The 13,185-nt window shown below is 39.5% G+C and overlaps 1 protein-coding gene across 14 annotated transcripts in view; it reads right to left on the reverse strand.

Annotated features, from left to right (window-relative positions):
• Positions 1-13,185, reverse strand: part of MAGI2 (membrane associated guanylate kinase, WW and PDZ domain containing 2) — a 770,074-nt gene that overhangs the window by 13,208 nt on the left and 743,681 nt on the right. For 11 of the 14 annotated variants that reach the window (XM_052789023.1, XM_052789022.1, XM_052789031.1 and 8 more), the window contains one exon: positions 10,479-10,617. In XM_052789023.1, coding sequence (XP_052644983.1) covers positions 10,479-10,617 — 139 coding nt within the window. Of the gene's footprint in view, positions 1-4,431; positions 4,543-10,478; positions 10,618-13,185 lie in introns of all 14 variants that reach the window. The other 3 variants (XM_052789029.1, XM_052789027.1, XM_052789028.1) reach the window with 2 other exon arrangements.

Below are 13,185 nucleotides of genomic sequence, written 5' to 3' on the forward strand. Positions count from 1 at the left end.
GCAATAGTTTCCGGGCCCTTCTAAAGAGTATGAAGTTTGATGTCTCCAAATCACTATGTACTTAAAAATGTCAATGAGTGGCTCTGCTTTCCTATGGGGAAATGCATGTCATTGCAGAAAACTGACTGTGCTGAAGAGATTTTCAATCGCTGGAACAGGCTGCCCAGGGAAGTGGTTGAGTCACCATCCCTGGAGGTATTTAAAAGATATGTAGATGTGGTGCTTAGGGACATGGTTTAATGGTGGACTTGGCAGTGTTAGGTTAATGGTTGGACTTGATGATCTTAAGGTCTTTTCCAACCTGAATGATTCTATGATTCTATGTGGAACCAGTTTTAGATCCCTTGGAGTCTAGCCACTGAAGCAGTTGCTGCACAACCTTCGTGATGAGAATTACTGGGCCAGGCCACAGGAATAACAGTTTGTGCCTTCATACTGTTCTCTTCGAAACGTAGCTCTATATTGCAAGGGTACCATCACAGACGCATAGGGAAGCTAACTCTGATTAAGAACAAGTTGGAACGATGCAGTCTTGCTATTAACTGGGGGCCCGTTGCAAATTTGCAAATGAAGGGGACTGTGAAATGAGCACCAGGAAAGGGACTTTAAGGTATGTTACACTGCAACAGCAGAAGACTGGACTTAATTCTATTGCAAACTGCAAAGACACAGTAAGTGTTACTGAACTCCCATTTTTCCTATTTATTTGGATTACATGAAGAAAGGAAAAACTGATGCTGTGGAGACAGAGGGGTGGCTGTGTTCTTTCAGGCCCTGTATTTTGGGTGCTTATCTTCTAATATCGTCAACAGGATGGAAATACAGGAAGCCACAAAAAAAAAGTTAGAAAAAGGTTTGTGGGTGGGACTTTTCCCTTCTCTGGCTGGTAAGTCTGCTTGCCAGTTTATGTGAACAAAACCAGGGATAATGTTTGTTCATCTGTTTTATTCAGTGTAGTTTAGCTGTAATTATCTACACTTTACACCATATTAGTAAATCTACTCCAGAATATTATATTATAATAATTAAACCTTAGTAATAAGAGAACTTGCTCAACAGCCTTATTATTAAATCTTTGCTCAGATGTGGGGGGACACTGCCAATTTTGGTGTGGATTATAATGCACATGGATTAGTGAGGTTCTGCTTTAATAATAATACTGAGTAGTCGACTAGGAAATTTAATCTTTAAAGAGCTTTTCAAGCATTAAATAATTAATCCCCATAACACTCCCATGAGATATAGGTAAGTAAATATTACTATCCCCATTATACAGATGGGGGAAGTGTGGGTTAGAGAATTCAGCTGGACTGGCCAAAGCCACTGGGAGTGTAAAGCAATGTTTAGGACTATGGAAAGGACTCGGTATTTTTGCATTTAAAAAGTAAGGAAAAGGTATCGCTTCCCTGGAAGCTCAAAAACATTGCCACAAAACTGAAAATGTCTTCCCATGTGTCCCTCCTTCTTTCACAACTGTATTTTCTGTTTCTATATCAAGGGATACCTATGTAAAAGGTCTACATATATATTTTAAAATAGAAATTTGCTGTAAGACAGAAATAACTATACGCACCCACATATACATACACATACACTGTTATTTAACAGAAGTATGTTCCACTTTCCTGCCAGCTGCTACATATTTATTAAATACTAAAGACATGTTTGTAAAGCAAGTTTTAATATTCAATTTTGTCCTTGAATAGTTTTTACCCATAGCAATAAAATAGCTAGAACCTTTGGGAACCCATATTCAAATTGCCTGACGGTTTAGACCAATTTTATTAACCAGTATTTTGATTCATTTAGTTAGTCTTCTTTTTTTTACACACCACAGGTTCCTGAAATTAAGTTGGTATTGCTAGAAATAAGAAGGTGGTATTGGAAATGCAGCAGGAATATGAATGAATGTTTGCAGTTCCACCAAAGTGGTCACAGAAGGAAAGGGCACTTTTCCAAAATGACTATTGATTTTTGCACTCACATCAGATGAATGATATATAGGGTAGTTCAAGTTTCAAATAACACCCAACCTCAGCTCTAGAGATTTATAAAATGAGCATTAAAAATAGGATGAATTGGATTATCTGATCAGTACTCTGAACAGGTAGGAGTATCTGGCTTAAATGTACAGGCCGAGATGCTGTAGTCATTTATTAGACATACATAAAAGCTTCAGACATACTAACAGAGTTAAAGAACTAGAAAAATGCAGTCTGCAGCTCACCGGAGATTTCTGAAGGATTTAACTGTATTCAAACAATAAAACCACAGTATAAGCTCCCAATTTTTCATCTATTTTTGCAAATATAAATGCAGTGGTCACTAGTAAGGCCTACCAAACCCATGGTGCAAGGAAGCACAGGCATGTATCACTTGATCTGGATGTACTTTCTAAACCACCTTCTAGCACCTGCATCTCTCCTGTGCTATATCTAACTTCAAGCCTGCTGATCATCTGCCGTGATTATTTATACAAAATGTAGCAATTTCTATTGGAGAAATGTGGACTCATAACAGACTGCGCTATGACGTTATGGTAGGACCCTCTCCTAAGGGATGTTAGAATGGTCAATAATTTGTTTTACATCAGGAAATTTGACTTACACCCTTGGTCTAGTGAATGGTAGCACAGCCACAATTTTGGTTGGGAAAAGCCCCATTGCAGAACTGGCTCTTTAGGAAAATCCTTCCCCTCAAAACCCTTTCATTAAAAAGACCTGAAATGGAAACATTTTATAACACACATATTTTCATTTGACCTGATAGTACTTTGTTATCAATCATGTATTTCAATTTTGGTGTCAACCCAAACTAAATTGCTTTTGATTTTTTGGATGTATTTTACCAAGAAAAAAATTCTGTCCTAACACTTCCTGCCAAATAAATAATCAGAACCATTCACAGCTGAGTGACTGTGCAAAACTAACTTTAGCTGTTTTTATAGAGGATTTACATTTCTACTTATCTGAGGAAAAAAGACTTATTTCATGTGTTCATTATGCTATAGGAGGAAAAATAAAGAAAATGCATAGAAAGTTGTGGTTATAAATATATAACACCTGTGGTGGGACTGCAGTTTACTGAACTTCCTATGCTTGACAACTGAGACTTGCAAAATGGCCCTAATGTCAGCCTGGATTTTTAACCTCATGATGTCTCTGAACTACTTTTAGTGAAGAACAAAGCAGAAGTAAGGTGAGAATTACTGCAAGGAAAGGTGCAATTCAGATTTCTACATGATGCAGGAACTTCTTTGTTGCTAGGAGGTCTCCGATGGTGACATACGTGATTGAACTATATGGGTACAATTTTCAGATGGCCTCTAGATGTGTCCAGCTCTGCTCTAGCAAAGTATAGCATCACATCTGTGTTCAAAAAATTCTTATTTGTAGACACAAATTGGAAATAAGCTGTAACTGGAAACATATGCAAGCAATCGATTCAATTACCCGGATTTGCATGCACAAGACTGGTAACTTAAGCACAGTTTAGTGCCTGGGTGCTGGGGGCAGAAATTCTGTGGGCATCACACTGGAGGAGCTGCTCAAAGCTCAAAGGATAGGAGGATACCTTTGGGTGTAACTCCTTTTCTATTTCCAATCTGTCTACTTCAGCAGTGTGAGACTGGCCTTATAATTTTAGCAAATATACTACATTGTGCAAAGTCAACAGCAGACAGATTGAATGCATCTGAACACTTCTGCGTTTTCTGTGATGACAGCAATCAATAAAAAAAATAGAAAAAAAAAAGTTTTTCTTTTCCTTTGCTTTCCAGGTATCATTTCTGGGCCATGACTCTGTATTACAAATTTGATGTATCTATCTGAACAATTTGTGCAGCTGAATCTGATATATGAAGAAAATAGCCTGAAATCAAGTGCAAAGTGCTATGTGTAGATTCAGCATAGCCACTGGGTTTAAAAAACAAGTATTGCCTTACAGCATGTTCCAAAAAGTCTTCAATTTTACATCAGTTATTTCTTCAAGAGGCTGCATATAGATATTGTTTGAGATTAGCACCTAACTTCCACCTTCACATTACTAATATTTTGGAAGCCAAGTGTCATAAGGAAGGGGAAAACTACGGCTTTGGTTCTCAAAAGTTTAAGATTTTCTACCTGAAAAGTTATATTCAGAGGATAAATTTCTGTCATGAGAAAAAGCGGATATATAGCAGACCTATGGCAGCGTTTCTTGCACTAGCAGCAGTGTTACATGAAGAGCCAGTTATCTAGGATATTAAAAGACATTTGTAAAATCTATAGCTGCTTTGGTATCTAAGATAATCAGTTATGAAAGAAAAGTCAAATACTGTAGAAACTATTAAGCGAGCTAGTGTGTAAGAAAAAGTTGGAAAAGGCTCTATTAACAGTTGTGAGAAACAAAAGTGTATTAGAGAAAGATAATACACATGCAGAGTTTACAAACCGTGTCTTTAGGGTGGCCCAATAAGTAGAAATATGGGGACCCATGCTTGTCACTTTTCATGCACATGGAGAGACTGGAAGGTACCATTCCTAAAGGAAGGGGAGGAACAGCCTAGGACCAATCATTAGAATTAACAGAACCAGTGACATACAGATATTTTACTATTGTTAGAGCAGAGAATTCTTAGTAAGTTTAGAACAACTGAGTAAAAAGCTTATATGTAACAGGAAAGAAGTATTTCTGTAAAGCTAAGACAAATAAGCATGCTGTAAGTCTAAATATTAGTGGATGACTGAAACTACTGTGCATATATATACAGGATGTAGGTTCACCCAGACTATGGATGTAGAGTACATCTTGAGGTGCTTTCTGAAGGAGTCATAACAAATCAAAAGCAAAGGGTTTAATGCATTTCAGAACTGTGCCAATTTATTTGTATGAAAAATCCTTGTATTGGTATCAACTCTGACATTTTTTGGTTTTGTTGGTGGGGTAGTGCTGAAACATGAGCTGAGATTTTGTTTCTCCCAGGCCCTTCAAAAATGACTTACTGCTAAATAACTGGTAGCTTTTATCTGTTAACCAGCAATGATTTTGTGTATACTGAAACTTCACTTTTTGCATACAGAACAGTTCCTCCCTTAAACAGCCAAAACTGAATCTAAACTCTAGTTCTGTAAAATCACCTGAATGTCATGAAGCCATGGGGTGAGTTTTGTACATTGTTTAACATCGTGTGAAGCAACAGAGATTCCAAAAGTGCACAATGGAACCTCAGGACATGTCTTTTAACAAAGTCAGTCAAACAAGGGCGGGGAAGAGAGGGAAAAAAACACCATTGTGTAAATCCATAAAGCATTAACTAGCCCCGTGACACAGATTCCTTCACCAAACCTCAATGATTCTGGTTCTCGTGGCTCTGTGTGTGTTAGCACCACACCGTGACCTAGCACACTCAGGGCCAGATCCAGATTTCAAAGACAGGGCAATGGAAAAGTTTTCCAAAATCTCAGTGTGAATGGGCTAGACTCTCTAAAACTTACAACTTTCTGCAGGGGCTCTTAAGCAACAGAAAACTAAGTGAAAAACTACCAAACTTGATAGAAAGTATGATTTTGAAGTCCTGCTGTGAAAGCAGGAAGGGAAATGAATTAGCTTTCTTCTAGATATGCCTCACAGGTGAAATTCAGTGTTTCTGCTCCCTCTGCAGTGCCAGGCAGCAAGCATCTGGGGCAGGAGGTTGTGTCTTACTGGAGGGATAGTGTCCACCGACAAGTGTTAACCATGCTCAGCCTCCTCCACCTTTATGCCCTGTTTGGAATTATTTGAAAAATAAAATAAAAAAAAAAGACAGACTCATTGCTTTCGGATACTTCTAGGAACTTATGCATTTTAATGTAGCTCTGAGTAATGGAAGCTCCAGTCGGGAAAGGCTAGGAGCAGTAAGCCAGAAAAACCAAGCTGCCAGGACTGCTGAGACTGAGAATGAAACATCCCAGGCTTTCCTAGGGACCTTCTTCCACAGATATTTAGAGAAAACAGTGGTTTTTCTCAGACAAAACTGTAGCTTCCTGGGGCTGATCCGTCATTAGAATTAACTTGACTCTTGCAGAACTCATTGCTGGATGGAGAAGCTGTGATTTGTTTGTTTTACTTTACCTGTAATGTTACTATTTTGGGATTTTGTGAACAGTTTTCCCATGTTTTGCCTTTAGGGATGCCTCTTCATCCTAATGTTTGGCTGCACAACGTACATGTCCTTCTCATGGCGTTTATACAGCTACGGCTAAGGCCTGAAATATATGAGCATCTATAATGAGGCTCCCACAGTGTGAGCAGACAGATTTTTAGAAGTGCTGCACACCCAGTAGCTCCTGCTGAAGTCAGTAAATAACCTCTTAGGTAGATGCATATGCAGAGAATTAGGCAGCCATTGCAAGACAAATCTTGGTCTATCATTTTATTTGAATTGTATTTAATGCCGGTCTGAGAAGTGCTCAGTGCTACAGTGATGACTGTGAGTTTTGTGTCCTGTGACATGTATGAAACCTCACACTCCCTCCAGCCAGACTCCCTGGGCATTAAGTACGTTTCAGGATCAGGATTCCCAGCAGTACTTCTAGTCTTTCTTACACAGTAATATGATTTCTCACTATGACTTGGTTCTTTGGAGAACATGGCTGGCAGACTATTTCCTATGAAAGATGATGCTGATGTTCTTTGGGCTCAGATGAACTGTGATAGTTCACCTTCAGTGGAAGCACAGTTCCTCTGTCTATCCTTATCCTCAGCAAACATGTTCTGAGATGCTGCGTGATAAAACATCTGTTTTCTAAGCTTCTTTTGTTGCACCCTGCTGTGAAATCAGCTATCATTTTGGAGCATTAATCATATCCGTGCTCCTTCCCATATATTGTGATGCTACTGTGCATGCTACAAGGGGATTTCTTCCCCTGAAGCGCTCTGGGATCTTTGGCATTTGCTTTCAAGCAAAATCAGCAGCTGGAGTTGAGATAAATGATGCATTTGCAACACACTTTATTTCTTCCCCTAGGTTTCAATAGTGCTTCATCTCAGCCAGAGTTTTCTGAGATGTACTTGTAGGGACAGATTTCCAGGCACCATAAACTGACATAACTCATTCAGGAGATTTACATCCTCCCAGGAGCTTGTTCTTTGTTTCTTCACTGAGTGCTTTCTTCTTTTCAATACACATTCTTTTCTTTCACAGATCACTTTCTTACCATTGATGATTTTTCCTTAACACTGCTTTTACTGATGTCAATCACATCATCATTCAAATGCTGATATTTCTTGCACTTAAATACATACTGCCATATTTTGTACTGACAGAAACATGGCTCTGGAAGTTAAAAAGCATTGATTATATTGCACAAGGAAAATCAAAAAGTTGGAGACTGAGAGACAATAATGTGATGGGTTTTGGCTGGTTGGTTTAGGTTGTTCTAGGTAAGCTTCCTTCTTTTTAATGCTGTGAGTGTGAATGCCACGGCTGTTGGAAAGGTCTTTAAACACAGCGTTGCTAGACCTGACTTGGAAAGTCCCTGACCATTTCACCTGTCAGAGACTGAGAGAGAATATCCAGGAGAGGACCCTGGTACACGTGCTCTGTTTTTATATTTCTCCCTAGGCTTCTGCTGCACACCACTGTTGCAATCCGGACAGATACCAGCTCAGTCCTCCAGCCTTGCATTTTTATACTCAACTAAGTCTTATTTCCCACTAATGGTCTCCAGAGCTGGACCCTACTGAGAATAAGAAATATTTCTGACATGTACTTGCTAAAAAAAAAAAAAAAGGCTGATTATTTCAGTAAAAAAAGGTCCAATTAGTCTTGTTACATCTCAACCGTGCAATTCTGGTGGGAAGAAGAGGGAACTACTAAATATTGACTAGTTAATCTGACCTCAGGTCCACTTTGTCCTCGAGTTTACTGTCACAATCTTCTCTGTGTTCAGTTTTCCATTATTTGGAAAGGATGTTCTTTCTGGGGATCTCCGTCATTAATGCTCTGACAGACGTTATTTTCAGCTCGATGACTTACCCTTGAGATCTGGCCTTCTTGAGACATGCCCTCTGGTTTTAATTGCTTCTGTTTGTTAATTTCTGTTTTTTAACTTCCTAAGCAGGCTGCTGTTTGTTTTTATGTGCACCTTCTGTTTGTTCTTAGAGTATTTCTTGTTGCTTTGGGAAATGACCTAGGGAGGACTTTAATATCTCAGTTAATTTCTACAGGCATCTTCATATTTTACTTCCAACCTGTCTGCAGACTGGATACAGCACTAATGTTTCTCTGCCTGAGTAACACACATATTAAGAACTGCAGACATGTGGATGTTATCCTTTGCTGTGATGCTTTCTGTAGGTTGTATGTACATTACAAAGTAACTCCTGAACACTTTTACTGCTTTTTCAGTGCAGTAGGACAACACGGCTTTCAAGCACAGCTAGTTAGTTCTCCTCCCGTATGGAGCTGTAAGCTGGGAATGCAGCTAGGAAAATGATCCAATTAAACAGCACTTCTTCGTAGCAACTTCTATTTCGCACTAATCTGCATTTTTACACAGCTAATGCTAAGCATTCCAAATGCCCTTCCGAATAGCGAGCATGGCTTTAAACAGTCCTGTGAAGTTGTCTTATTTCTTTCTGTTAGCACTACAAACTGTGCCCGGATTTGTGGTGGTTTATCTGCATTTTCTACTCATGTTCTGGGAAAGGGAAGGCTCACACACATTTACACCTTTCGGGAAATTTGTTTTCCCCAAAACATGCTATTTACACTGAACTTTTTTTACATCTCTTTACATTTTCTTATGATTCTGGAATAAGGTACAGATCTATAAGATTATATAAATGCAGAAATTTATTTTGGATTTCCCATAAACCTAGGTTTAAGTGCCATCCAGAACAGGGATCTTAAGAAAGTCAGATTTGGAATGGGTCTGAACTGTAATTGATTTTTTGCTCATAGCAGCCTCCTGTGACCCCCCTTAGATTAAATTGTTTTCTGAGGAACCAGGGAACTGCTGGTATATGGTTCTGCTATTTGAGAAGGATTACTACCACTATATCAGTTCTGGATGTTTGTTTGTTCTTTCATTAAAATTGATGCACTTCTCCCTACAAAAGAGTTTTGGAGGTGATCTGAATATCTGTTGGAGGTCTCTCTGAAAGGATTATACAGTGGTTAAAACTGATATTTAATATCTTAGTACCGATTTATCACAATCCCTGAAAGTCATTTTGGCTTTGTTCCTACTCACCAAAAGTATAACTCAGTAACTTTATCACCAGATGAGTGGGCTATGGCCCATCCTTGCTGCCCTTATTCAGAAGCTCTTGAAAGCTCAAAAAAATGCAACATACACTATCCTGAGTATTGCCTCAGCCACAGAATTGGCTCTAGTTTAGAGAAGAAGATGGTGCAATTACCATGCATACTGACAGCTGGCAAAGCGCTGACTTTCAGTAGAGCTAACTTTAATGTCTCCAACAGAGGTAATGAATTTTTGTTGGTAACAAAGACTGACCTGAACCTACAGTTAAGCCTAAGTATTACTTTGAATTTTCATATGCTACTGCAATTTCTGATTCTAATAGGAAATTATGCTGGAACATCAAAAGTAACATTAAAAAAGTTTTATCGAGTTTTGGACCTCCTAGTGTAAAGAAGTCAAGGAATTTTCACTAAAAAAACCCTTTTCCTGTGAGATTTCAGGCCCAGCTGTGCACATCATAGAACTTATGTAAATAGATGACATTGTCACACCATACTTTAGAGTAAGCCCTGATTTCAATTTTTAAAAAGAGCTTTTTGTCTTTGAAATTACCTTTGGATAATTTACTTCTTGTCATTTCAGCAGTGAAATAAGGTTTCTATATTGTCTAAATGACTCACACTTTTTGAAATACTCAAAAAAAGTCCCAGAAGTCCCTCTGAAACAAAAAAAATGAGAAGAATGGATCCTGCTTTCTCACCACAATGAGCAGACTCCTTTTTTATTCAGAGTTGGCTTCTACTTGATCATCTGTGTATATTGTCAGAGATAATATAATGGGTGAGGTTGTCAAAGAAACAAGTGCATTCTTGTTAATGCTTTGAGTTTAAACCTGAGCCACTGAATTGCATGGCAACAAGATCATCTGCTGTGATTCAAAATGTGCAGAGAAGTACCAATAGAGGAAGAAAAGGACAGTTTATGAACGAATCAGCAACTCCCAGCACACTCAAAGATGTCCCCTAAAGAGTTCGAAGTGCTTCCTCCAATGCACATCTTATAAGCCATTGCCTGTGTCAGAAGGGCAGCAGATGACAGTGATGTACACACGTATATGGTCTTGAGCCGAGGAAACACTTAAACATGTGAGTGAGTCCACCTCTACTTAGGTAAGCACTTAAGCCCATACTTAATGTGCCCCAGGACATTACAATATATCAATATCTGCATTTGCTACTTAACTCAAAAGCAATTTAATTAATTTATATAGGTTCATGCACATAGAAAAATGTAAAGATGAAAACCCACCATATTCCGGGACCTGGCCTGTTCCACGTTTCAACAACAGTCTCACTCTCCTGCCACCACTCTTGATTAGCTCTATTGCTCTGGCATGTGTCATGTCCCTTGTGCTTTCTCCATTGATTTCAATTATTTGATCTCCTACCTGTCAGGTAAGAAGAATATTGAGTCAGACAGAATTGCAGTAAAATGAGCGTTTCAGAAAGAGACATATTCAATGGATCACAGGTTACTTGAATGACAGACAGACACATCAAGGTAAATTTGTTCCTGTCTGTCTGAGGGATATTACTGGCAGATTAAATAACCTCCAAAGCGGATTCTGAATGTGGTATATCAAATGCTGCTCATCTTCTGCCAAAACCAGTGTAATGCATTTGTAACTTGCCTCACGTCTTCTACATGCAAGAGGTTTTTTTGAATTGCTTGATATGTTGGAATCACTGGAAGCATTATCTGTGCTACACCTTAACTTGAAGTGTTGTGTGGGCCCAAGGAGAACTTTGCTGCATCTAACTCGCTGCTTTCATAGAGAAAAGAGAGGTTCAAAGCACAAATACAAATATCCATCATTTGACTATCTAAATCTTGGTAGTAAAGTTTCACACCAAATTAAAAGTTTTTATGAAGCAAGCTATTAAACAAAGAAAGGTTTGTGCTATGGCACAGGACACGCAGATTTGCTGGAGTTCTTACAAGAGCATGCTTTGAACTATTTATCCACAGAAGGTTTTTGCTCAGAGTAAGCACAGCCCCTGGCTGAGCCATCTAGTTAGAGCAGCCAAGTCCAGGGCTCTGATTACAGATTTCTGCCACTCATCTTCTGGCTGACTATCCCATCAAAGTTAGCTTCATTATTATTTTTCTGCCTCTATTTCTACAGCTGTAAAGTGGGGCACTGATGTCTGTGTCTCCCATCCATCCCAGTATCCCTCCCAGCTTTGCCTCCCGCTGGGATGTTTTGGTTTTACTCTTGTCTCCATGAGCATCTCCATGGCATTCGATGCTGGAAACCTTCTCCATGAATAGGGGAGCAGTTGCTTTCTGCTGGTCCTGGTCAGCACATGTAGGAAGCAGCAGCTGTACAGCTTGTTTGGTGCTGCGATACCACAGCTGCCCACTTATTTGGTGAGAGAGTTAAATGAGCAACACGGTGAGGTGAGGTGCGAGCCCTGTATTAGCAGCACCACAGCCTTTGGAGGTCACGTTTTGCAGCTGCGTTGCAGCAGCCTCCCAGCCCCATCAGAGGGTGACCAGGGTGAAGCCCAGAGGGAGGGCTGATCTCCTGGTGCTGGTAGAGGTGCGGGTGCAGGTGATGGGCAGCCAAGAGGGGTGCGTGAGGGTCTCAGTTGAGGGGGTTCAGCAAACCATTTATCAGTGCCAGAGGAGCACATCTGCTTGGCAGGAGCATGCCTGCCTCAGTCTGCATCTATGGCTGCCTCACCGTGTGTATCCACTACACTAAAATAACAATGCCTATACATCCTAGAGAGGGTTTTAAGGAGGCTATACAGATGTCACGATGATGGGCACTTCCTTTTCCTCTTACAAGCCTGTTGTGACAAAACCAGCTCTTCGCTGGCCTTGGACATTGAAATGTTTTCTGTTCTGTATGGTTTCTTTGCTACTATTGTATTTCTGTCAACTAAGAGTGTAATCCTTCAGAGGCTTTCCTTCCTTCCTGAGTTTGAAATACAGTATTTACCAAATAAATGTGCATAATATGAAATGTCAACAAGACTCCCAGCATCAAAGAAAAGTGGAAGGGATGTCAAGAAGTTATCTAGTCCCTACTTTTGTTCACAGATAGAAAGAATGCTACCAAAAGCACTATGGCAGTGTTTCTCAATAGGAATTCATACTTTGTCAATAGGAGTTCCAGCCTATTTTAAGAACTCCTACAGTTACAGGATCCTGTATGCAATCTATTCTAGTACTTTACTTAACTAAAAAGCCATTAATCCAAATAATACTTCTCAGCGTTACTATCACATTTTGTAAATGCTGCAGACAGACTGAGAAGTGGGGGGGAAAAATCAGGATTTTCTTCTTCAAAAAGGCCTTATTTTTGCAGTGCAAATTTCTTCCTTAGCAGATTTTCTCTGTTAGGAAGAATGCATTTGGTTGCACCATGCAGTATGCATTTTTAGACATTTCTGATGACATCCAGGCCACAGTGACATAGAGCACAGGTGCTCTCTGGATCACGGAGAGATCTCCCCCGGGTTTGGCCATGCAGGACTGTTTGCATCACCCTCACTTTTGGGGCGGTTGGTAGGATGTAGTTGCTGCACACACTCAGAGCAAAAATGGAAAATCTGTCTTACCGCTTCTGTAATGCAGACAGAAGATGGACTTGTAGCATCCCCACAAGGATACTAGTCAGGCCAAATACAGACAAAATTCAATCAGTTTGGGAAAACCTGTTTCTAAATGTCATGAAACAATTAAACCCTTGTAGGAATCCTGTAAAAGTAAACTCAGATTTTCCAAAGGCTTAAAGACAGCTCTTTTTTGTGTCATGTTGCCTGGATAGACCATGTTTTGCAGAAGGTATTTAAAATTATCTTGTTAGCATGTTTTGAGAGAAGTGGTGCCAGATTAGATCAAATGAAGGAGGTGTTTTTAACACTCCTTGATAAATAGCCTTTAAAATGAGTACTGATGAAAGCTGTGCAGAGCACATACAGTCCTTCAAATAAAATCCTCTGCA

Source organism: Harpia harpyja, chromosome 6 (genome assembly GCF_026419915.1).
Source record: "Harpia harpyja isolate bHarHar1 chromosome 6, bHarHar1 primary haplotype, whole genome shotgun sequence".
Lineage (NCBI taxonomy): Eukaryota > Metazoa > Chordata > Aves > Accipitriformes > Accipitridae > Harpia > Harpia harpyja.